This window comes from Drosophila tropicalis, unplaced genomic scaffold (genome assembly GCF_018151085.1).
Source record: "Drosophila tropicalis isolate 14030-0801.00 unplaced genomic scaffold, ASM1815108v1 contig_845, whole genome shotgun sequence".
Taxonomy (NCBI): domain Eukaryota; kingdom Metazoa; phylum Arthropoda; class Insecta; order Diptera; family Drosophilidae; genus Drosophila; species Drosophila tropicalis.
Window position 1 is genome coordinate 8,914,682 of NW_027173338.1, and position 25,782 is coordinate 8,940,463.

Sequence of the window (25,782 nt, forward strand, 5' to 3'; positions counted from 1 at the left end):
TAGTTTTCCCTTGTTGACTTTGACCATCTACTTTAGTTTGAAAGGTGGATACATTGAAGGTAGGCAAAGATAGCGATAAATAGGGGTTGGGGCAGATGAAAACAAACTTTCATGCATGTTTTTATTTCTGTTTGTTTGTTGTTTCTGTATTTTTTTCTTTTCTTTTTTTGTTGCTGTATGTACGTTCATGTCATACTCGCTTACACCTGCCAAGAGTCGTCAAAACGTTGTCAAAATGTTTGCCACTTGTCTATGGCAAAAATGCAGAGAATGGTAAAAGGTAAGTGAAATTTCCGCTTAACCTTCTACATTTTCTCCTACTTCTCCTTCTTCTTGTGGGTCTCTTCTCTGTCATCTCTCTTTCAGTTTTGTGGCAATCAGTAGCTGGTACTTCTACCTGGCCACTTGGGTGCTTAGTTCGTTTGGATTGGTTTGAGTTTGTCTTTCCTTCTGCTCCTTGCTGTTAGTTGACATTTAATGGCATTTGACACTCTGCTGCTTCACACTGTGTGTGTATATGGGTATATGGGTATATGCGAGTTGTCCCCAAGACAAAAGCAAAAACAACAATAAAAACAAACAAACTGAAAAACCCCCCGTAATGGAAATATTGCTAAGAAAATCAATAAAAAAGAAGTAGACAAAACTCAGGCGGCACCCGGCACCAGGCTGTTTGGAGCCAGGACCACAGCCCGGCCCGGCCACTTGCCTAATGAAGTTGTTGCTAGTGAAACGCCAGTCCAGAGCATCACCATTCGTCTGAAGTCCTTTCTTTTCTTTTGGACAACTTTCGTTCATGCACTTAATGCTCTATTTTCTGTCTGACATAGCACAACCGTTCAAGCAATGAATTAAATTTTAAATGTTTGTTAAAACATAGAAAATGCATCATGTTTTCAGTCCGGAATTTTAAAATATATGAAAACTTTTCCAGCTGAACTTAAACAAATAAATATACAAACTCCAGTCGCAATCTTAATAATGAAAGCCCTGAGTTAATTGCCTTAGCATACATTTGGGAGCTATAAATGTGATGATCCTTAGTATAAGATCACTTTAAGCTCAGGTCTTAAATTTGTATCTTAACCACAATAAAATATTTTGTAACATTTTAGATATTTTCATAGTGACAACCTTAAACTTTAAATTAAGTTAATCATCTCATTAATTTTTGTATGTTATAAACCCAAAGGGTTAAATGAATAAACCATTTTCAAAGGGCTAAAATGAGCGTGCGAATCAGAGTACATAGAGTATTTCTAATTTCATTTGCCCTGAAAAGAAACTTTAGTTTAGTTTCCCATTTTTTCTGTTATTCCACTTGGTATATCTGTTGTTTGGTTTTGCTAGTGGTATTTGCTTTCCACGAGAATGTTGTTTACAAAAGAACGCAGTTTACGCAGCAGTCACCAACAGGAGCAGGATAACATTTGGATCAGGGGCATGGCTATGATGACTACTCATGGCACATGTTGACCACTTAAATCCGAAAACTTAACCAAGCCCCCTTCTCTTCTCTTACCTCGTGTCGCCTCGCCTCGCCTCGCCTCGAGTGTAATGCATTTAGCAACGCTTGAGAAAATATACGTTTTTATACCATACACCCATAGGGTGAAATGGTATATTAAAGTCGCCAAAATGTATGTAACAGGCAGAAGGAAGCTTCTCCGACCCTATAAAGTATATATATTCTTGATCAGGATCAACAGCCGAGTCGATCTAGCCATGTCCGTCTGTCCGTCCGTCCGTCCGTCCGTCCGTCCGTCCGTCCGTCCGTCCGTCCGTCCGTCCGTCCGTCCGTCCGTCCGTCTGTATGAACACGCAGATCTCGGAGACTATAAGAGCTAGAGCCACCAAATTTGGTATGTATACTCGTGTAGTATGCACATGTTCAGCATTAATTGGAATTTCGGCCACGCCCCCTTACGCCCCCAGGAATCACATAAAACTGTTTTTCTTAAAAAGTATGACAGCTAGAGACATCAAATTTAGTTTGTATACCCGATTAGTTAGTGCGCAGAAATTAACTGTTCAAACTTTTTGCCACGCCCCCTTACGCCCCCAGGAATCACACAAAACTGTTTTTCTTAAAAAGTATAATAGCTAGAGACATCAAATTTGGTTTATATGCTCGGTTAGTTAGCGCGCAGAAACTAATTGTTTAAACTTTTTGCCACGCCCCCTTCCGCCCCCGGAATTTACATAAAAGTGATTTCCTTAAAAACTATGATAGCTACCGACATCAAATTTAGTATGTAGACTAGCTTAATAGACGCGCAGATATTGGCTATTTAAACATTTTGCCACGCCCACTTCCGCCCCCGTAAATTAAACAAAACTGATTTTATCAAAAACTAACAAAGCTAAAGTCACCAAATTTAGTATGTATACTGGCATAGTATGCGCAGAGAATTTAGATATTTTCACATTTTGCCACGCCCACTTCCGCCTCCATAATTTAGAAAAAAACGATTTCCTCCTTTAGTTTTTTGACTATCGCATTTAAATTTGGCAGACTAATTAATCTTATCCATTTCTACCAAACTACCAAATTTTATTGAAATCGGACTAGAAACATGTAAAATATGCGTATGAACGTATTTTACTACGCGGTCCACAAGGCCAGAATTGGACGTTGGCTAGTAGCGGCGCTAGAGTGCTCGTGTGTTTGTAGAGTGAGCGAGATAGCACATAGTATAAGACATGTAAAAACAATTTAATAGACATACATTTGGTCTTCGAAATTTGAAATATTTGTTTCACCAGGTGTATGGTATACCCAAGTCGACTAGTCGACTTACTTGCTTCATTGGTTATAGTTTTGTGCCTTGTCATGCCATGTAGTCCGGCCGGATACTTTGCTTATTTTGCGGTCAAATTAATGCAGCATATTTTTTTGTGCTTCGTGTTATAAGAGACAGAGTGAAAGAGAGAGAGAGAGAGAGAGTCAGCGCACAAACAGAAAAAGAGCCAACAGGATGTCTGGGGCCATTCACGTTGCATGTATTTTTAATTAATTGCAAGCCCGTGCCCCCACGGAGAGAGATATAGAGTGAGAAAGAGAAGGGCAGAAGTTGAGCCGACCAACCATAGCATGTCCTCCCAAGTGGCCAGGCTCTTATTCTGAATACAACTCGGACTCCAACTCGTACTCTGACTCAGGTCTCCTTCTTATATTTTAATATGTTTATGTTCTCCTTTTTTATATTGTATGTATTCGCATACCCTGCAATTGTGTGATTGGGGAATAAAAAGTCATTTCCATTACTGGCCAAGAATATTAAATATATAATGTCTTTCCTTCCACGAGGCGTGACCGCATCCGTTGGGCATAAAATTATACATAAAACTCATTCTCAAAATATAATTTTTCGTTGCAACAAATTAAGGGCAATTTCCCAACAGTAAAGTGACAAATCTATGAATAAATCATTTTATTTTCAGTTTTTTTTTTTTTTGTTCACATTTAGAAAACGTTAATGCAATTAAGCAAAAGATATTAAGTAAACAAATCAAAATAAAACAAATAATGCATAAATGAATTTAATCAGAAAACCCAATGAAAATGTAAAATTCACACTTCATTTGCAAACTTGCATACACATTTTTTGCACAAAGTAAGAAGAATATTCGTAAAAAAATATAGGAAAAGTTCACAAGGTGAAGGAAAATGAAGGAAAAATAGAACAAATGAACTTTTAAAAAAGAAAGTTAGCACAAACAGAAACAGAAAAAACTTTAGAAAAAACCAAGAAAAAAAAAGTTAAGCGAAAAAAATTGGTAGTAAAAGAGAATGACAAGAGAAGCTAGAAGAATAAACAAATTATATTACAAAGTAATTAAAATAGAAATTATTAATAAAGATTTTTGTTAAAAATAAAACAAAAACAGAAAACAATTATAAAGAAAAATGTCTACAAAGATTAAATATCGAATAAGTGCAGAAGATGAAAAGCTGGAGAAAATATAGAAATTATAGGTAAGATAAACATCAAAGGACGATCATTGACAAAAGAGAAAGCGGCTAGGCAAAGCGAAAAAAGGACTGAAAAAGTGATCAAGGTTCACAAGAATCATGGAAGAAGTGAGAGTGGCTAAAATAGTTTAAAAATTTTAATTTTCGAAGCAAAAGAGGGACCTAAAATCACTTAAAATAGACACAAAATGTGAAGCCAAAAGTGATTAATTAGATATTTAAAAATAAATCCATTATTCGTTGTCTTTAAATTTTATGAATTTCACATGGGGTCATCCAGAGCATTCGCCAGTCGTTAGCCGGACCTTATAAAATTTCTCACCAGCCGCCCGCACTTTGCCTTCATACACGCAATCATTCTTTATCATTATACCATACACCCATAGGGTGAAATGGTATATTAAAGTCGCCAAAATGTATGTAACAGGCAGAAGGAAGCTTCTCCGACCCTATAAAGTATATATATTCTTGATCAGGATCAACAGCCGAGTCGATCTAGCCATGTCCGTCTGTCCGTCCGTCCGTCCGTCCGTCCGTCCGTCCGTCCGTCCGTCCGTCCGTCCGTCCGTCCGTCCGTCCGTCTGTATGAACACGCAGATCTCGGAGACTATAAGAGCTAGAGCCACCAAATTTGGTATGTATACTCGTGTAGTATGCACATGTTCAGCATTAATTGGAATTTCGGCCACGCCCCCTTACGCCCCCAGGAATCACATAAAACTGTTTTTCTTAAAAAGTATGACAGCTAGAGACATCAAATTTAGTTTGTATACCCGATTAGTTAGTGCGCAGAAATTAACTGTTCAAACTTTTTGCCACGCCCCCTTACGCCCCCAGGAATCACACAAAACTGTTTTTCTTAAAAAGTATAATAGCTAGAGACATCAAATTTGGTTTATATGCTCGGTTAGTTAGCGCGCAGAAACTAATTGTTTAAACTTTTTGCCACGCCCCCTTCCGCCCCCGGAATTTACATAAAAGTGATTTCCTTAAAAACTATGATAGCTACCGACATCAAATTTAGTATGTAGACTAGCTTAATAGACGCGCAGATATTGGCTATTTAAACATTTTGCCACGCCCACTTCCGCCCCCGTAAATTAAACAAAACTGATTTTATCAAAAACTAACAAAGCTAAAGTCACCAAATTTAGTATGTATACTGGCATAGTATGCGCAGAGAATTTAGATATTTTCACATTTTGCCACGCCCACTTCCGCCTCCATAATTTAGAAAAAAACGATTTCCTCCTTTAGTTTTTTGACTATCGCATTTAAATTTGGCAGACTAATTAATCTTATCCATTTCTACCAAACTACCAAATTTTATTGAAATCGGACTAGAAACATGTAAAATATGCGTATGAACGTATTTTACTACGCGGTCCACAAGGCCAGAATTGGACGTTGGCTAGTAGCGGCGCTAGAGTGCTCGTGTGTTTGTAGAGTGAGCGAGATAGCACATAGTATAAGACATGTAAAAACAATTTAATAGACATACATTTGGTCTTCGAAATTTGAAATATTTGTTTCACCAGGTGTATGGTATACCCAAGTCGACTAGTCGACTTACTTGCTTCATTTTAACTTGTTGTTCTTTCTGGCTGCCTGACCTGACCGCAAGCCACCGTCACCGCCGTCGCTACATCATTTGCGGTTAATTGTAATTAAAGTTCATTGGTATGCTCCAACGCACATATGTTGCCGCCTCTACACTTCACCCCCAACCCACTCAGTCACCCTCGAACTCCTCTTCTCCTCTTAACTATGCCGACGGGCAGCAAACGTTGCTTATTGTGTCATATTAAAATTAAAGTAAAAAATTTCTCATTTGAAACGTTTCGATACGCTTCGCACATTTTCGTCGTCTCAACCAACCAAATTTTGGCAAACAAAATTTCTGTTACCTTAATTCACATCACACCACTGGGCCACAGCAAAATGCCGGAAACGAGAACTAAAAAGCTTTGCGTCACAACAAGCTCTGGACACCATGACCATGTGGAAGCCAGCACCAGTCAAACGAACAGAACTTTAGGCTTACCCGTTCAGGCTAATACCATACGTATTCAGAATCCAAATCGAAATCGTGGACAACGTCCAAGGAGTCAACGGAATGCCACAGATTTCACAGCCTCCCAGGAGGTGAAGCTGAAAGCGGGCGATGTTCGCATTGACCGCATGAAAGTCGCCATGACCAAACTACGCACCGAAATGGAGTCTTCGAATAAAATGCTACAAGAATTGTGCTCCTTGGTACGAATTGATGTCGATAAGATGGAATAGAAATTTATAAAAAAAAAAAGTGTAATGTTTGAATTTGTATATTTATTTAGAAAAGAATTTTTGGAGGTCCTAAAAAAGGTCTTTAACTTATTAGGGCTAATACGAAACCAATATTTGTTTCATATATACATACATACATATGGGAAATATTTATATGAATTTATTTTTATCACTCGATCTTTTTAAATTCGTTTACCTATTGCTTGAAATATTTTTTAGCATTAAAAAGAAACCGTCGACTTGTTGATACTTTTCAAATATTTCAAACTTATTCCTTGAAACTTTTGTGGTTTTAGCCAAGTTTTAAGCCTACACAATAAAAGTAGAATTTAAATAAAAAGTTTGGAGATTCATAACTTTGTGTTCTTTTCAATTCTGTATATGTAAAACAAAAAAAATATAATTTTAAGCCATTCTTAAATCAGGATTCTATTCAAACTTTTTAAAAGATATGATTCCCATGAACACATTTCAAAAAAAATTAATATTTTGACTAAAATTAATTATTATTCGGCTTTTCGTTTATTTCAGTTTTTGATCCTTAGATCCTGCGGCATCATAATGTTGTTGTCTTTAGCCTTTAAACGCAGAGAGTGACAATACAAAATTACCCAAAAGTGCTTGCCATAAATTGAGGCGGAGACACAGACAGGGACAGCAAAACAGAGAGAAAGGTAAGTTGCATTCATATGTTTTGTCTCCCCCCGGCTCCTGTCACTTGCCTTCTCTCTTCATTACCCAAAACTCCCCATCGAACCAGTTGGGGGTGATGGCTTGATTTAAATTAAAAATTTATTGCATACTTTTTTGCGCGCTGCTGCCATTGCATATTACCGTGTGCGCTAAGGATGAGTATACATACAGACACACACACACACACATGTACATATATGCATATACGTATGTTTATATATAAATTAAATTGGTGTGCGCCTCTGAACGCGCCCAGGGCCAACAACCGGTAACATGCACATGCCGTGAACTCCAATTTCCAACGTCAACGGGTTAAAGATTCGAGGAATGGTTTGGTCTGTCGGCAGGAGGTGTGGTTCGAGAGGGTCTGGCCTGGCACTTCAGCGAGCGTTTTGATTACGCGCATGTTTTCGCGTGCAACTAAATTAGCGCACGTGTAATCAAGTTTTTCTTCCATTTTTTTTTTTTTTTTTTTTTTTTTTTGTTTTTGTTTGTTGCAGAATAACCAGAGAAAATAATATGCATACATACATATCGAATTTGAGAGTGAAGCTTAATTGTGCTTTCTTTGATGAGGATGACATAAGAGATCTTTTGAATTATCGATGAATTTAAAAGTTTTCCATTCGATCGATACACAGTTTAACATTTAGTCTTCCAATAACTTGGTCTCTCAAGTTAATCCTTTTGCTTTTAATTAAATACACAACCGTTAATAATATCTGTCTTATCAAAATATTGGTGCTTTATGACTATGATTATTTTCCAGATTTTCCAGATTTCTTAAAGATTCTTCCATATGTCTTAAAACGGAATATGGTGCGTTTCTGTGTAGCAATCACACAATCCGTTACAAAGTTCAAATCTGGTGTATAGCTTGGAATTAGCTTTGGATCGATTCTATAGTCCTTTAAATAATAACGATGTTTCTATGATTAAAGAAGATTCCGATTAGAATAAATCAATATCTATTCAAACTGCTTACTTACCTTTTTAAACGGACATTGTAAGGGGAAATTTCCAACTCGACGCAACTCATCGGCAATCATTCTAAGTAGATGATTATTTTGCACTGTCTCCAAGGCCACACAGAAATTCATTTCCAGTGCTGTATAATTTGTTACTACCTTGCCTCGTTGAATGCCAACTATATAAATTCCACTTAGCTCCTTAATATTTTCAGTAAGTGTGAACTCTGCAGAAAATGAACCACTCTCCCCATTGAGAGAGCGATTTGAGTAGCAACTAAGATTTGGCATTAGTTCCGGCCATTGATTTATACACTCCACTTTGGTAAAGTAAGCATTGATCTTATGGGTGGTTAAATTGAATCAATGATTAAGGTAACCATAAATCTTATTAAAGCACAAACCTTTGCCTCCACCTCTAACAATATGCCAAAGCCGATTACGAGAGCAGAAAACAAGAACGTTCCAGTCATTTCAATAGCTTTTAAGTTACTACTAATTCCTCATCTAAGCATTTCGATAATTTCAAAAGTATGTAAAACATTTTAATGTGTTTTTGATGTATTTTAAATTTGCGTTTCATTTTGATTAAACTTGGGAATGAATAGATCCGTTGCTAATAATTGAAGGCAACAAGTATAAGCCTAAACTAGTTGGGAACTACAACTGGGTTTCGTTAGGATTATATTAGTTTTCAAAGCTGGAACTAAGCAATCGGGGAAAATAAAGCGACTTAAAGTTCACAATTTTTTTTTTTTTTAAACATACCGAGTATTTCGTTTAAATATACAAAGTACTCTTAGGCAATTAAGTAAATAGACCCAACAATTTCCTGTTGCGGCTTATCAAATCAACAATTTAAGCGGAACCACCCAAAAAATTTTTATTGTTACCATGGAAAATTTTATGCGAAATAGCCTAATACGATTTTATCACTACAAAATCGCCAATTAATTGAGCAAAACTATTCGACCATTGACAGTAATACGAAATACCATATTCTTTCGCATAAAATATTCAGTGAGGGTATCAAAAGCGCCAGCTGGAACATACGATGGGAAATCCTGTTCGTCCATAAACCAATTGTCCATGGTATAATTAAGGTGCTAAAAAAGTTAATCAAATTGTTATTCTCTTTCAAAAAGCCAATATTCCACTTACCGCTTTAATCGGACATGTTAAATTCTGATTTGTGTGCTTCCTGAAACTATTTGAAAATATATTGAGAAGACGATTTGAGTGCACAGTTTTCAGAAATTGACATCCTTCCAATCGAACGTCGTAGAATTTTTTCTTTTTGCCATGAGGTCTTGCCACTTGTAGTCTAGTACGCACATCAATTCGTTCAATATTTTTCCGCAAAATCAAATGTCCACTTATGTAACTGCGATTGTTCATCTGAATTAATTCATATTTTAAAACTTCGACTAAATCGGGAGCCCAATGCTGAATATTGACGTCGTCGAAAATGATGCGATAATTGCGCTGTTCACAACTTATTATATAGACGGCGCTGAGGAAAAGCGATAAGAACAACCAAAAAACACAACCGGCCATGTCTAAAAGTTTATTTTAAATGACTCAATCAAAATTTGTTCTTGGTTTTTATAAATATTTCGGTAAACAATTATCCATATTTGTTTGCTTGAACTAATTGATATCAGCGACTGATCTATGTATTTATATATCATGCTAATTACCCATCAGTACTACGAAAAAGATAAATCTAGGAGCATTATTGTCTACAAACGAATGGTTAAATATAACTATATATGTAATATAACTATTTTATTTTTAACCCAATATATATAAATATATATATATTTATATACATATTTGTGTCTATGTTGTTTTTAAAGTTTATCTTTAGAGGAATTTCCCCTCACATATTGGCAATACTTTATCGGAGATTTTTTACGTATGGAAATATCTATTTTCTCTTTTCTTTAGTTATTAATGTAAAACTTATTAAAGAGGTTTTTTCTGGATTAGTTTTTAAAAGAAGGCAGCCACGAAATCTTCAGTTTGCCAAACCATCCCTTGGCTAGACGCTTTAGTTCCCTAGGGTTAACAAGTGTCGCTGAACCACAGGGTTTTCCGCATGAAGCTTCGTGAAGGGTTCAGTTAGGGTATTCTCGTCTCTTCAAATTCTTTTAAAACTCTTAAAGTTTAGCAGTTTATAATTTATTGTTTGCTTTCTAGATAGATATCTGAGGAATTTCGAACAGCTGTTCAAAAAACCTATCAACTAACATCAATACATACATAAATCATCAGTCATTAAAAAGCATTTAAGGAAGCCCATTTCAGTTTGAAGTTTAACTCACTCTTAGTGTTCAATGGTGTCTTGAATTGCACTCCTTTTAATGGCTTTTAACCCCAAAGGTGTGGGAAGTGACTTAGAGAAATTTCTGCCAACTCGTTCAATAGTTAATCAAATCTAGGACAACATTTTATTGGGTATTACCCTACCATGATATTTAACACGCAAATTTGCTTGGTTTTCCCCGATTATATCAATTAAACCTTTGAATTTGCCTTCAGGTACATACGTAGGAAATTCCCGCTCATCTATATACCATTTAGTCAAAGTATAGTTGAAATTCTGAAAGTAACATTTTAAGAAAATAGCATTTTTTTTAACTTTTTGAATTTTCACGCACTTACCGCCTTAAAAGGGCACAGAAGTTTAGCATTTAAATGTTGTTGAAAAGTCTTGGTAAACATGCTAAATAAACGATTTTTATGTCCAGTGCCCAGAAATAGACAAGCATCCACATTGAGATTATAGAGACGAATCTTATTTGTTGTCCGACTCTTCCAAAAGTCTAAATAAGCTCTAGCATTTATTTTATCAACATTTCGTAGCAATGCTAAATGGGCATTGATATAACTACGATTCTCAATTTGCATTAATTGAGAAGTGCAATCTTTGATTATATCTTCGGATGCTTTTGGCTTGATTTCAAACTGATCGAATAGAATACGAAAGTTGCGAGATTCTGAGGCCGTCGTTAGACCAATCAATAGAAATAAGCTGAATAGAAACCAACCAGCCATAGCGGAATATTTTCGTTGACTAACACAATGCAAAAACATTGCAAAAAATACGAAATGCTTAAAGTTTATTAAACAATTTGTATTTTTCATGCTTATTCGTACAATTCAGACGTACATAAAAAATTAATAATTATTTAATTGCCTTGCTCAATCGGCCATCGAGTTGTATGTGTGCCAAAGTCTTTGATTTGTGTTGGAAAATCAATTTCATGCGATAAGTGCATTCAGGTAGAAAATCGGGAAACACATCATCATCCACATAGGCGCGATTTAGGGTGTAATTAAAGTGCTGAAAATTGGTCAAAAGTCAAATTGAAAAAAATATATATATATATATTTAAATGAAGTTATTGAAATTATAGAAAGAGTGCACGGAAAATGAATTTATATGAACATATTTAATCGAATAGTTATTAGAGGTGGCAAACTATCGATAGTGAATGACGTTTTTCAAGCTATCGTTGGAGTAAACTATCGATAGAATATTTGTCAATATTTTTTTAATAATTAAAGTTTGCAAATTGTATTGCTAGATTGACTGGCCACTAACAGCTCAACATAATAAAGTATTCAGGTATTCATCTTATTATTTAAACGATTTTTAAGACCTAGGCACAGCTATCTTTGGGATAGTTGGTTTTTTTTTGTTGTTTACATACCGGCTTGACAGGACATGTTACATTCTCATTGACAAACGATGCAAAATTATTGTAAAATTGTCGCACAAATTTATTTTTGTAGCCATTATTCATGATGTGGCAAATTTGCAAACGTACATCGAATAAACGCATTCGCGGCAATTTCGGGCGATTAATATCCAGAGAGGTTTGCAGAACAATATCGTTTAAGGGTTCACTAAACAACAAATGTCCCGATAGATAACTTCGATTTACATCCTGTTCAACGACCGCACTTTGTGAAATAATAATAAGAGGATCATCGACATGGAAATTGAAATGATCAACACGAACTAAATAGGCAGCCAGACAGCAGGAGAGGCTGCTGACAAATATAAAGGACACTTTGTAGATTAACTTTCGAGTAGATGACATTATCTATCTCCAGGGGAATATCACCAAAGTAAAGCAGTTCACAATTGAATAGTCCAAGTCCAACTAACCAAATTGGGTTGACTAATGCAAAAATGATCTAAATATCAGTTATATAATGATGGGTCTAATGGCTTTTTAAGTAGATCTAATTAAGGTTATCTTTCAAGTCGTAATGTGATACCCATATGCATATATACATACATGTATTTGCGTTTATGTATTTGGCTTGGTATATAATTTTTGTTTCATGGGCTACCATGGGGTTTGGGTGGGGGGTGGTTGGAGACGGTATGTGTATGGGTGTTCAAAATGTATGCACAAAAGTAAAATGAAAATGTTTCTTCTTATGACAAGATTGAGTTGAGAAGCCAGAATGAAACGCAAGCCAAAGGATGTCAACAGAAATGTTAATAACGCCAGCATCGTTGTCGCCGAGTGCTACAAAAAAATAACAAAAAGGATGAAAAGGCATAATGTAGAAAGGCTGCAGAAAGCAAAAGGAGAAGAAGAAAAACACAAAACCGAATAAAAATGAGAGTAAAGGCAAAGTGAAGCTACACCAGCCAGCCAGTCGAGTGTAGTTCAAACATAACACCTACAGTCTGGAATCTGGAGAGTCAGCCGACTGCAGTTTCTTCAGTTTGGTAACTGTGATGTGCGGTCCATATTATGTAAACATTTGCACCAGGGTTTTTTTTCTTCTCTCTTCCGCCAACCCTTTCCTTCTTCCTTTCTGTCCTTATACTTTTGGACGTATGTGTGTGGGTAGTGCCTTGGGTTTTGTATGGATTCCCAGACGGGCTAAAATGGTAACAAACAGTCTCAATCAAAAACGTGAGCAAGTTTTTGCCAAAGATTTTGCTTATTCAACAGTAAAAACATTTTCTTTCTTCTTGGTATATTATTTTTTTTCGCTTTTTTCCATTTTGTTTTTGATGAAGGAATGGTTTATTGTAACTTACAGACTTCATGGAGACCCAAGGCGTTTGCCAAGAAATGAAAGTGACCATATTTAACAAAACAAGTAGTTCATTGAATACAAACATACATACATACATACATATACATACATATGTATGTATAACTTTGTTTTTTCAACTAATTATTTGATTGCATAATGTAGAAAGTTGATATGAATTACTTTGTTTTGGACTAATCCAATATTTTAATATTTACTCGATATATGTTATTCAAATTATTCAACTTGATAAATGATAATTTCCCTTAAATTGATTATTCTATGAATATTATAAACTTCTTATTTTATGAATTCTTAGTTTGTTGAAGTCGTTTTAAAGTGTCTTTCTCATAGATCTTCCTATTCCAATTGTCAAGCTATAGAGAGTTTCCATCTTTATCAATAATAATATCCACTTTGGTTTCACCTTTTTTCTACAAATTTTAAATCAATTTCAATGTATGATAATACCACTAACCATAGAACACATAGATGGGACAAACTCATGTTTTTTTGATTGCAAACGCTAGCCTAGTCATAAAGTGTTGGAAAAGTCCTCTTCTTTTGTTATGATAAGAACCCTAATGACTGAAAGTTGATGAAAAAAGATTCAAAACTAAGAAATTTTCTCAGTGTGGCCGACAAAGTATGAACATTTTCCCAATGAAGATAGTTGCTACAAAAAAACAAACGCATTATATGTATGTAAAATAATTTTACAATAACAATGATTTCATGTAATTTTGCAACCGGGTACTCAGTTATTCATATAATGACTATTAATTTTGGAACAGAAATGGACTTTTGCAAATGCTAGAACACCCAACGCCTCTCTTTGCACTCTCAGTTAATATTCCCTTTTTGCATATAATAATGGTTTGTTTTTTTTTTAGTTTTTTAAATATAACCACCACCCACATAAGAATACAGTGCAGTCCACAACTAACTACCGCCTCATACTCCATCATGCTCCTGCAATCTCTAACGCCTCTCCACTTTTGTATTTAACTCTAGTTGTTGCATTTTAAATGTTATGCAAATTTTCTGCAATTTTCATTTTGCCCACCTCTCCCCCAACGCTCTTCTCATCCCACGTATGTATCGACCGGAGCCACCGAGTCAAGAACACAAAACGAGAAGCTTCAACAGCAGTGCAGACCTTAATTAGCCTTTGTGTGCGCGTGTGAGGCTCATTGTGTATGCAAATTGTGGACGATTGGTTTCGCATTACATAATTAATAATTCAATGAAAATTCATGTCAATCATACGCACGAATAGAGAATGCAGCAAAAGAACCAACAAATACTATACATATAGTGGGCGATGCCAATAAATTGTCAGTCAGATGGGTGTGAGATTTGTTGAGAGGTAGTACCCAGTGCTAAAGAATTGACAAACAATTGCATGGATTGCATTAAAAAAATGAGGTATTTGTCCAAGCTTAAGTAAAGTGAATATCTGGAAAATATTTGCAAATTTTAACAAGCGCGAAAAGATATAGTATATATTTCGAAATTCAAAAGATGTATAACTATTTTTGGCTTCAGAAACATAACGATTATGTCTGAGATTTTGAAGTTTAAGATCTTTGAATCAAAACTATGAAACTTGCCAGTAATCCAAAACATCTTTTAATTTATTTATTGTGTTGTAATCTTAATACTTATAGTTAAGAGTGCCTACTAAGTAAAGTTTGGTAACTTTCCAAAGTTGTCTTTCGATTATTGGCTTGTAAGTCGATAAATACCTTTCGATTTATACATGTCTTTTGTTGGTAAACATTATATCAGGAGATTTTTATATAGATGCCTTCATCTTATAAAAGATTGTCGAGAAGATCCATCGATCTTCAGAATCTCAACCTGTGGTTTGTTTCTTCATATTCAAAACATCTAAAGGAACACAATTTGTAGGGAATGGAAGTGTTAATGTTCAGAGTGAAATTCACTGAACGACCTACACATTGTTCGCTTGATTTGTCTGTAATTATAGAAACCGCTCCTACTTATGTATGTATATTTTCGATGTCTGTCTGTGTGCATCATGTAGGCACACAAACTTAGATGGATGCAAAACGATTCTGAGGGTGAAGCAGCGCTTGTGGTGCTTTATGTTGGAGTTGATGGCGTTGGATGTAATATTTTAGGGGCTCGGTCGGTCTCTTTCTCTCTTGCTCACTCGGTTGCTGGCCCTGACTGAGCCTATTTGTGCAATCAATAAATTTTACAGTTGGTTGCACAGGTGCCGCCGTCACAGACGCCTCTTCACATCGCACCCACCACACCCGCATCGAGGTCCAGCAAAATGCTGCACGCAGGCACCGATTTGGCAACAGCAGCAGCCAAATGGGCCTTTTGTTAACTTTATGGTGTGTCGAGAATGTGTACGGCAGCGGGAGGGGAGTGCGGCCGGGGATGACCGCCAGGGAGAGGTTTCAACATAAATTCATAAATGTTTGCCTGCCATCTAAATGGGTGGGCTCCCCTTCTTTTTTTGGTTTCTTCTATTTTTTTTGTTGGTAAGCCTTCACCCCTTTCCATCCATTTTGCTGCACCTGATTGCACCCTCATTTGGTACTCTGCATCTCTTTCGCTCACTTGTTTATTTAAGTAAGCAATTTAATTTTTATTAATAGATGTAAACCAGCAAAAGCGACAACAACTATTCCATCTGTTCAAAAGATTCGCTCAACTCCATCATCTCTCCCCACCACTCCATCCCTTGTCAGCAAACACTCGTTAAAAATCACTTAAAATTCCATCATCATAAATTTGTCAAAAAATGTTTTTCACTTTTGGGCAAAGCCTTAAAGTGTTGGCATTCTTGAGGCAACATCTTCTCCTATCTTCCATTGGAGTGGCTTTGGGATTAGTTTAACCACCAACACAAATCCCCATTTCCCCTTTTGTTATTTAAATATATTCTCAGCATTTCTTGGTTTAATTTGTATTTATAAGATACGCAAATGAAAATCTGCAAATACATATAAATTTTATATAAATGTGATTAAAAAAAAAAAGAAGTAATCTATTGAATATGGAGTGTCTAAACATAGTGAAAGGGTTACTCTTTGTATTCATCCTTTACCTAAATGACTTATTCGAATATGTCATCACGCTATAGCATAATAACGATAATATAGATTCTAAATCATAATTCTTTGGGTTAAACGAGAAAACTTTTTAAATTAATGTTAATCTGAACTATTTTGCCAATGAGATGACTATAACTTCGACTTGAATTCATCTTAAGACCTTTTAAAGTTATGATGATGCAATTAATAGACTGTGGAAAGGACGACCTTAAAATCTTCTAGTTCGTCTGTTTTCCTTTATAGAGAAAATTTAATAAAGCAGTCTATACAATTAATTTTAAAGACACTGCTTGAAAAAGTAGCGAGAAAAATGAATAATAATGAACATTTTTATAATTTTACTTAAATTTCACAATTAATTTTTTTGTTTACAACCTTGAGTCTTAAAAATTAATCAAAAAAATATAAATATTTTGAACTTAAAAACAAATAAAAGTATTTTTTGATATTCCATGTAGTGATTAAAATTTAAATATTTAATGTTATGATAAAGTCTAAATCCAATACCAAAAATGATTGATAATTATATTTAAAAGTAACTTCTATCTAAAATTAATAATTCTTGAGCAGTAGAGACTTCCAAATGAAATGAAATTTAAAGATGCCTTCAAATGAAAAGTCTGTGGTGGAAATATATATATGTATTTCCCACTATTCGGAATTCTATTCAAAAAGAGTATATCTAGATCGGCCATCCGACATTTCAACTTCCGGTATTTTCTTCTTATACTTATTTTATGCTGACTGCAAGAATAATTTAGTTTATCGCCTTAAAACATAATTGGGGACTGGGCCAGCGGCTGCGTTTTTTCTTTTTCTTTTCTTCTTCTTATGACAACCTTTACTTTATTACTTTTGGTTTATGTTTTCGTCAGAAGAAGTATTAGTGCTACTCCGAGTATGAGTTGGCCAAATGTTTTAGTTGAGAAACAGCAGGAGGTAAGTTCCTTGGCTACGCCTGCCGCCTCAGAGCCAAAGAAAAAAAAAAAGAAACCCGCATTTTGTGGCAAGGTCTTTACCCATGGCTCCATGGTGACTTGAACAAAAAAAAAAATATACAAAAAATACAAAAAACCAGAGGGCCGGGGCTAACTTCGACCGCGTCAAAGTTTGTATACCCTTGCAACTTTTTTGGTAACTCCATTCTTACCTATTAGCCATCAATGTGGAAGAACGTTTTATCTAAAAAGGCTTAAGCTTGAGAAAGAAAGGCCTACAATCATAGGAAATAACGAAGATATTGATCAAAGTCACTGTTTTCGACCGATCGTTCCTATGGGAGCTATATGATATAGTCACCCGATCTTTATCAAATTCGGCACAGTCATTAACATATATATTAAATTAAGAAATGTTTAATTTAAAAGCAATCGCGTTAAAAGTAACGAAGTTATTTACAAAAGTCACTGTTTTCGACCAATCGTTCCTATGGGAGCTATATGATATAGTCACCTGATCTTGATCAAATTTGGCATAGTCGCTTATAGGCGTAGTAAACTCTCTAATATTAAGTTTCACGACAATAGCTCAGAAAATAACGAAGGTATTGAGAAAGTCACTGTTCGTGACTTGGCCGTTTGTATGGGAGCTATATTATATAGTCACCCGATCTTGATCAAATTTGGCATAGTCGCTTATAGGCGTAGTAAACTCTCTAATATTAAGTTTTACGACAATAGCATAGAAAATAACGAAGTTATTGAGAAAAGTCACTGTTCGTGACTTTGGGGTTTGTATGGGAGCTATATGATATAGTGGTCCGATCCGGCTGAATCCGAGATATACAACGCCTGCAGTATATACAAGCCTACGTGCAAAATTTCAGCTCTGTAGCTCTTACGGTCTAGGAGGAGTTTGCGTTGATCCAGACGGACGGACGGACGGACGGACGGACGGACGGACGGACGGACGGACGGACGGACGGACGGACGGACGGACATGGCTAGTTGAACTCGTCTCGTCGTGCTGATCAAGAATATATATACTTTGTATGGTCGGAGATGCTTCGTTCTATGCGTTGCACACTTCTGACCAAAATTAATATACCCTTTTTGCAAGGGTATAATTATGTACTATTTTTGGCAGCAAAACGCAGCCAAAAAGTTGCTGCAACAGCAGAAAACCAGAGGGAACCAAAAAATCGGCAAAAAGAAACAACAACAACACCAAAAAGCAAAGCAAAAAACAAAAAATAAAAACGCCCAAGGCAAAAAGCAATAACAAAATATTATTATCAAAATCATTCATCATGTGGCTGCAGGCAATAAATTTTCGGCTAGCTGCGAAAACTAACAAGAACAACAACAACAATAATAATAGTAGGTAGTACAACGTTCAGGCTAACTGTTAATAAATCGCAGTTGCAGATAGCACCAAGCAAAGCTGCCTCTGCCGCTGCTGGTGGCGCCCCACAGACGACGACCCCTACAATAAAAGGGGGCAAAAAAAAAAAATCTGCCTCAGTTCTCGCTCCACAGACTCATATATATGTAGGTACCCACCTACCAACCTGCCCATACCAACTAGTTAGTGCCATAAAAGTTTTTGGATTTCCAAGTTAAACTTTATTTTTAAAGAGAGGCGTGACAGTTGCTGCTATTAGGCATTAACATAAAAAACTTACCCCGAAGAAGACTATGGAATCCAAGGTTTACTGCCGACATATAAAACAAGAGAAATGCAGAAAAGGCGAAAAGGAGTTTCTGCAAATGATGAAGAACTTGGACTCCTCAGACCCGATAGTCAAGCAAAGCCGTAAATTTGAGCGCTTCCCATCAATTTCGTATTAAAAACTTTTTGATTTTCAGTTCAGACAACAGACAATGCCACAACAAAAAAAAAAAAAAAAAAAAAATACCAAATAAAATTCAGCTAACAATATGGCCGAAAGGAACTCAACAATCAAATGGCCATCAGACATTGGCCATGTTATGACAACTACAGAATCTCGCATTTACCAAGAACTTAAAAATGTTCATTAAAAATTAACGAATCTATTAGCCAGCAGTAAATAAAAAACCCAATCATTAAAAATGTTAAATTACCATTGCCGCAGGCAAAAAGTAAAAACTATGCAAACCAAAATAATATACATATCTCAAAAAGGTTTTTTTTTCATTTATTTAATATCCTTTTTTGGTGTTTAAGATAATAAATTTAACTGGTTTAGAGTTGAAATCTTTAGCTTTGCACCTTTACCCTTTAAAATCAGATGATGCAGTTGTTTTGTTTGAGGATACAAGAGTTATTTCTATTTCTATCATATTTCGTCTACTTAAATAAAATCTCGTACCTAAAGATATCCAACTTAAAGATTAAGTATTTGAGTATTTTAGTTCCCCACAATCCTTTGCAATAAGAACTTTCACATATTAGCAATCCATCTATGCATAATTTCTAATAAGTCTAAAGAGTTCAAGACTTTCGGGAAACTTGCGTGCGTATACTTAATATTCGGCTGAATACTTTTATTTCCGAACCTACCCCTAATATTTATAAGGTTTCAATCTGGAACTTTACCTCAATTTTCCCTACATTACAAAAAGAAGTGTATTAGGAAACTCTTACAAAATAAATCTGTCTAAAAACAGAGCATTTGATAAATTATTTTAGATTAAATAAGCGATCAATATAATAAGACTAACAGAAGATTTACTAATCGATACAAGTTAGCTTTTCAGTTGACTTTAAATTTTTTTATTTTATAGACTCTTTAAACAACTTTCACATATTCACATGAACGGAAATTAGTTTCCTCAATATTTTAAATAAAAAAGAAAAGAAAACAATAATAAAACGCATTTAAGTATCTATGACTTAATAAGTCTGAAGGAAGTAAAATCAACATTATCTTTGCCATAAAGTTGCAGTCATGCTTGGTATGTAGTGCATTTATCTATCTCATTCACTCGCTTTCTCTGTCTCTGTCTGTCTAATAGTTGTTTGTTGGCTTTTTTCTTGTCCCTAGTCCGTCTTCATTCTCTTTGCCACTTGTTTAATAAATAATTGTCTATCGTTTAGAGTACATAAACATGCAAAGTTACGATATATATAATTGTATGTATTACATATTTATGTATGTACATACATAGATAGACCGTAAGACCAACCACATAGTGGGTTACTCTGTGTGTGATGAACCCCCTTCAGCTACATCTTTGTCTTTGGACCCAGCCTAACGGCACATTAGCAACCACATGCCTAAGCTACGCTATGTCTGCGATGCTCTCATCCACCATGAAGCCTATATATACATAGATCTATCTCTACATACATACATATGTATGTACATCTGACCACATCATCAAATGCGAAATGCGAGATACGAAATGCAAAATGCAAAAGCGGCGTAATTGCCACCGCACAAGACCCAAAGCCGAAACCAATAAACCTGCACACGTCGATTAGTTGCACATGAATGTAACAACAACAGCAACAGCAACAACAACAAGCAACATCAACAACAACCACAACAAAATTAAAGACGGGATTAGGTTGGACTACACTTACTGGACTGAGGTGACCAGACAGCCACAGACATCGAGCCACTTAAATAAGACCCATCAGCCTTCAAAAGATTTTGTGTGTTTGTGTAAAGCCATCAGTTTACCAAAGGCATTCCTCGTTTGGCGATGACGTAACATTGTAACTGAAAATGTTACGACAATTGAGACAATAAACATAGGTATATAAATTCATTCCAAATGATAAGATTCGAAAATAGTTTAGAAAGACCCTAAAAGTGACTACTTCGCTTCTCATATTCCATAACATCTTTGATTGAATAATAATTTGAAAAAAAAATCCTACAGACTGACAAAAATTTGTTATTAATAATCACTTTCATGTAACCCAACTAATGGGCATTTCATATATGATAATTAATTGTAAATAGATTCCAAGTACCTATTACATTTAAGGCATTATTAAGTTGAATATACAAATTTTTGCAAGGGGGGGTGACTTTGAGTTATTCAACTTGACAGATCAAGTGTTTAATCAGTAGGCTCAAATAGATAATGAAATGACAACTAGAACCCAATACTGATTATTAAGTGACACGTGTTAACCTTTTGATGTTTGTCATCGCCTTGTAAGTGCAGTGAACTACACAATATTTGTCTATTATAATCAGTTTACTAAAATTTTCAGTTTTTAAACCAAGAGAAAACTTACCAATATGGTCTTTTGGATCTTCTTGAACAGGGAGAATCCAGCGAGAATCCAGTCACTTTTCACTATCCATGTAATTGTTGTAAAATAAAATATTTGTTTTATTAATAAACTTCTAATTAACTAAGTGCAAATACAAAAATCTCTTTCGTTGACCAATGTTAAGATTTTTTAATAGACTCCCTTAGTTTTGCTTGGTTTTAATATACATATACATATTTCATAATATTGCCAAAATGATAAGTATTTCACATATTTATGAAATGTACACAATAAATGCCAATGCATATTTTTTACTGTTTAGTAATAAATATTTAAATACTTCTTTGCTTTGATGACAAAGCCAAAAAATCTTTTCGCACTTACTCATTAAAAAAAAATTCCAAAAATTTATGCATAAATTTTGATTAAGAAATTCAAGTGAATTAATGAAGAGCATTCAAAGAAATGGAGACTAATCGTCAGATTAGATGGATTTATTTCATCAGAATTATAAATTATTATATCAAATAAGTGGACCTTTAGTGGCTTCGCTGTAATCTTTAAGTAAGAATGATTAAATTATTTTGTAAGTCAGTCTGCTGGTGTTTATATTACCAACAATTTGACATTGGGGCAATGATAGTATGATGAGTCAGTTATTGCCATAAAATGTTGTCTGATAACAGATTCCAAAACAGTTTGCTTTGCCTGCCTCAAAAAAAAAAAAACAAAACGAAAAACCCAATCCAATCAAAATCACCAATATATTTGCCATCGTCACATTCCACCGAATGAACTAAAGGCGGCCATGAATTTTGCATTTTCTTCGGTTTCTGAGTATTTTTAGCTAGTTCAGCCAGGCACTGGCACTGGCACTGGCACTGCCCCTGCCACAGGTCTGTGATTCATCAAAAAGAGCGGCGACAGCTGACAGGGCGACAGCTCCACGCATAGAAATGTAGTACCCATACAAAACTAGATAGACAATAGGCCATAATAATGCTATATGCCGGCTGGCGATGATGAAGATGGCAGAGAGTTTTGAAGGGGGCAAACACCTGAGACAATGCTTGGGAATTACCGCGTCGTAGTATGCATTAGCAAAACGTAGCCAGTAACCAGTTGACAAAAAGGCAACGAACGGCCATTTGGTCGATTATAAGAATCCAAAGTTTTCCTTAACCGATAACAGATGAGACGTGTTGAATACTCTTTTGTTAGTGTGTGTGTGTGTATCTGTGTGTGCAGCAAAATTAAATTAAAATGCTGTCTGTCAAAATTCGATAGGACTTGTTTTATGTAAATCTATTAGGGACTTACACATACATACTTATACTTATGAACATCTAATTACAATTTGTCTGTAGATTGCCAAGTTTTTTTTTTTGTAATTCGTTTTGTTTGTTAATACTTTTATACATACTTGCTGAAGGTCAAGTCTTAAGTCATAGATAATAGATAGATAGAATTTTGGTATATGTACATTATTCAAAAGAAATTTTCTAAAATTGGGAAATTCGATATACTAATGTAGGGGCATATAGAATAAGTTTTTCCCTGCGAACAATTTTTGAAAAACTTAGAATTCGCTCTTAAATTTATTGATCTAGACATGTGATCGGAAATTAAAATGCCGAAATTGTAAAACCTATTCCTATAGGAATTGTATCCAAAATTTCTATTCAATTTTTTTTTTAAATAATCTTGATCTTAGACAAGCTTTTTTAAGACTATTTTTATTTTATAATTAATTTCATTTTGTGTGCATACATAATTTCATTTTTGTTGCCCGACTAATTGAGCAAAAAGCGTTCTAAACTTGAAAGATTGTGCCAATAGTTTTTTGAATCACTGTATTAGCTCAATTAGATTTAAGTTATCCGCTTATTCATTTCGACGCAAGTGACCAAGTGAACAATCGAGTGAATAAGTGATCAAATAATGAACAAGTATGTTATAGAAGGTCGATACCATAAGCTAATTGAAAAGTAAATGAAAAAATTCACATAATACTGGATTTAGCACACATTTACTAGGTACATTATATAACTAATTTGCATACATACATAAATATGTACATATGTACATACATATGTATGTATGAATGTTTATGTATTTGTACATATACCAAAGATCGGGTAGAATTTTTTTCAAAATTCATATTTCTTCTCCCACTTCAAGTGTGTACATACATAAATACATACAAACATATGAATGTACATAGGTTCTCAAAAGGGAAGCTAAATATGTACATATGTATGTATGTACATCTGTACAGTTCCCAACAATTTTGAGATCATTCAACTTAGTTTTTTGATAGTTCGCCCATAGAACAAAAAAGAGAAAAAAAGCTTTTGGCATAGCAACCCCCGAAACGGCAAAATAAATACATTGTATTGTGGATCGTTGAATATGTGCCCTGTCATGCTGATCAAAAGCACAAACAAACTAACATGAGCATATAGAGATGAAACAAACTTACATGTGTACATAAGTTTGTATGTACATAGTTTGTCTGTATGTATGTTGAATGTAGAACATATGCACAACTATTTGCAACTTTTTTGGCTTGCTGCCTTCGTTATGCCTTCGCTCTGATGGTTTGCCAACATTATGACAAAGTTATGATACTCTTTCCGCGAAAGCAAATATACATAAAAACAAAACCAAAAAAACTGAAGCATTTAGAACAATACATATGTATGTATGTACATGTACATACGTCTTTGTGTACTGTGTATGAATCAGTCACACCACACACCTCTCTTTTGCTCAACCACTCGCATTCACACACACCCCCACCATCACCTCCAACCCCATTTCCATTTTCACCGATTACGACGACGTCGCCGCGCATAACGTTTGAAGATGACGCGCAAGTCGTTTGTCGTTGTCGCTGCCAGACGTAGTGGCTCTGTGTTTTGCTTAAGTGTGGGTGCTATGGATAGTCAGTCATGTGGTATGGCCAGGGGGTGGGCAGGAGAGAGTTGGAGAGCGCTCAGTACTAACAAAAAGGTGCGCCGACAGCGACATTGAACAAGCCAACGAACGGCAACAGACAACCGACCGAGCGTACTGCTATTTCTGATAACGTTGTTGTCATCATCATCGTCATTATTATTATTATCATTATCATCATTGGTTGCGTCGAGGCAATTTTAATTTATGCACAACACACGCACGCTCAAAGAGCACAAACACAACACAACACAATCAAACTTGGTTGCTTCTCGGATGCTTTGTCTCTCAATTTGTGAATGCGAGAGTGTACGAGCGTTACGTTATATTTTCTACCCTACTGCTAGCGGGTATATTTATTTTACGTAAAAAAGCAAACAAATGTGTGAAAATGTGTTTAAAAATACAATCTTTAATATATTCTGCGCTGTTTGTGAAATAATCTTAAGTCACGAGGACGATCGCCAACATCCCCAAACTTATATTTTGTACTAAAAGTTTTATATAATTGAAAGTTGTTTACTATACCTATGTACATGTTAAAGGTGGTGTAAATAATTTTAAATTTCATACATATTTGAAATTTGTTAACCTAAAAAGCATAGTCATAATTTACTTTTGATGAACGAAAAGCGAAATGTTTCTAAAGGATCAAAACGATATAAAAACTCAAATGATGTAAATTTTTCCCAAATAAACAATTTAACAAAGCATATACAGTCATCTAAATATTGAAATTCACTAACAATCTCGGTTTAAACTTGAAAGTGTATTTCAAGCTTCGACTTTTTGTGGGTTGTTTTGTGCAGCTCTCGCTCACTTATGTAAACGTTTCTCACAAATGGTTCTCTCTCTCTCTCTGTCTCTCTCGTTACAGCAGCTCTAACGATCGGCAACGACATCGGCGGGGGCGCTGCTGCTGCTGCACTTTTTTTTTGACAGTTGACAACGAGAAACTGTGAAGTTCGGTCGCGGGACGCGCTCTGAACAGTAGTTAAATTAAATACGACAACAAAGCGTCAATGTTGCTGCCGTTGTTGTCGTCCGTCTTTTCGCCCCCCGCTATAGTCGTGTTTAGGATTATTTTGTTTTGTTTATTTTCTGTGGTTGTTTGAATGTGATTATGAACGAGGCATACAAACTGGCCGAAATGCAACGCACTAATATCGAGTTTGAACGTCAACGTCATTTGGCCAATTGGCTGGTTAAGAGTAGTCCGCACATGGCTGCAGCGGCAGCAGCTGGCTCAACAACGACAAATCAAACAGCAACAACAACAATAGTGACAACAGCAACAACAACAACATCAGCATTAGCAGGAGCAACAAATATTACCGGATCAACAGGAGGAGGAGGAGGAGGAGTGGTAGGAAATACACCTAGCAACAGCGCTGCAGCTGCATGTAACGGTAAGTGAGTAAAAGAGTATGAGGGAAGGTCGTACGCAAAGCTAGGCACGCGCGCCCAAAAACGGAGAGCAAGAGAGCGCAAACGAGCGAGCGTGTGAGAGAGAGACGAAATAGTTTACTCATTGACGATTTGCTTGTGCTTTTTATACCATTCATCCAAAGGGTGGAATGGT

At 35.5% G+C, this 25,782-nt stretch overlaps 5 protein-coding genes across 7 annotated transcripts in view; 2 read left to right on the forward strand and 3 right to left on the reverse strand.

Moving 5' to 3' along the window:
• Positions 1 to 25,782, forward strand: part of B4 — a 53,846-nt gene that overhangs the window by 15,753 nt on the left and 12,311 nt on the right. For 2 of the 3 annotated variants that reach the window (XM_068294181.1, XM_068294182.1), the window contains exons 3-4: positions 6,794 to 6,936; positions 25,078 to 25,609. In XM_068294181.1, the coding sequence (XP_068150282.1) occupies positions 25,324 to 25,609 (286 nt within the window). In that variant the 5' untranslated portion in view covers positions 6,794 to 6,936; positions 25,078 to 25,323. Of the gene's footprint in view, positions 1 to 6,793; positions 6,937 to 19,944; positions 19,967 to 25,077; positions 25,610 to 25,782 lie in introns of those variants that run through there. The other variant, XM_068294183.1, reaches the window with a different exon arrangement.
• On the forward strand, positions 5,918 to 6,262 carry LOC137580806 (uncharacterized). The gene has a single exon (XM_068294927.1). The coding sequence runs from the start codon at positions 5,918 to 5,920 to the stop codon at positions 6,260 to 6,262; it is 345 nt and encodes a 114-aa protein (XP_068151028.1).
• Positions 7,714 to 8,396, reverse strand: LOC137580809 (uncharacterized). The gene is made up of 3 exons (XM_068294931.1): positions 8,328 to 8,396; positions 7,945 to 8,265; positions 7,714 to 7,884 (listed from the first exon to the last, which is right to left on the reverse strand). Exons 1-3 carry the CDS (start codon positions 8,394 to 8,396, stop codon positions 7,714 to 7,716), a joined length of 561 nt encoding a protein of 186 aa, XP_068151032.1.
• Positions 8,874 to 9,321, reverse strand: LOC137580810 (uncharacterized). The gene is made up of 2 exons (XM_068294932.1): positions 9,085 to 9,321; positions 8,874 to 9,029 (listed from the first exon to the last, which is right to left on the reverse strand). Exons 1-2 carry the CDS (start codon positions 9,319 to 9,321, stop codon positions 8,874 to 8,876), a joined length of 393 nt encoding a protein of 130 aa, XP_068151033.1.
• On the reverse strand, positions 11,114 to 12,035 carry LOC137580812 (uncharacterized). Its single transcript, XM_068294935.1, has 2 exons — positions 11,643 to 12,035; positions 11,114 to 11,272 (listed from the first exon to the last, which is right to left on the reverse strand). Exons 1-2 carry the CDS (start codon positions 12,033 to 12,035, stop codon positions 11,114 to 11,116), a joined length of 552 nt encoding a protein of 183 aa, XP_068151036.1.

Bases quoted from the DNA above. Each gene is read 5' to 3' on its own strand.
- LOC137580810 (XM_068294932.1), bottom strand. From the start codon at position 9,321: ATGAACAATCGCAGTTACATAAGTGGACATTTGATTTTGCGGAAAAAT. The intron at 9,030-9,084 runs GTAAGTGGAATA...TAACTTTTTTAG, and splicing joins TAACATGTCCGATTAAAGCG to CACCTTAATTATACCATGGA.
- LOC137580812 (XM_068294935.1), bottom strand. From the start codon at position 12,035: ATGTCATCTACTCGAAAGTTAATCTACAAAGTGTCCTTTATATTTGTC. The intron at 11,273-11,642 runs GTATGTAAACAA...ACCAATTTTCAG, and splicing joins TAACATGTCCTGTCAAGCCG to CACTTTAATTACACCCTAAA.
- LOC137580809 (XM_068294931.1), bottom strand. From the start codon at position 8,396: ATGACTGGAACGTTCTTGTTTTCTGCTCTCGTAATCGGCTTTGGCATA. The intron at 8,266-8,327 runs GTTTGTGCTTTA...ACCACCCATAAG, and splicing joins TGTTAGAGGTGGAGGCAAAG to ATCAATGCTTACTTTACCAA. The intron at 7,885-7,944 runs GTAAGTAAGCAG...CTTTAATCATAG, and splicing joins TACAATGTCCGTTTAAAAAG to AAACATCGTTATTATTTAAA.
- LOC137580806 (XM_068294927.1), top strand. From the start codon at position 5,918: ATGCCGGAAACGAGAACTAAAAAGCTTTGCGTCACAACAAGCTCTGGA.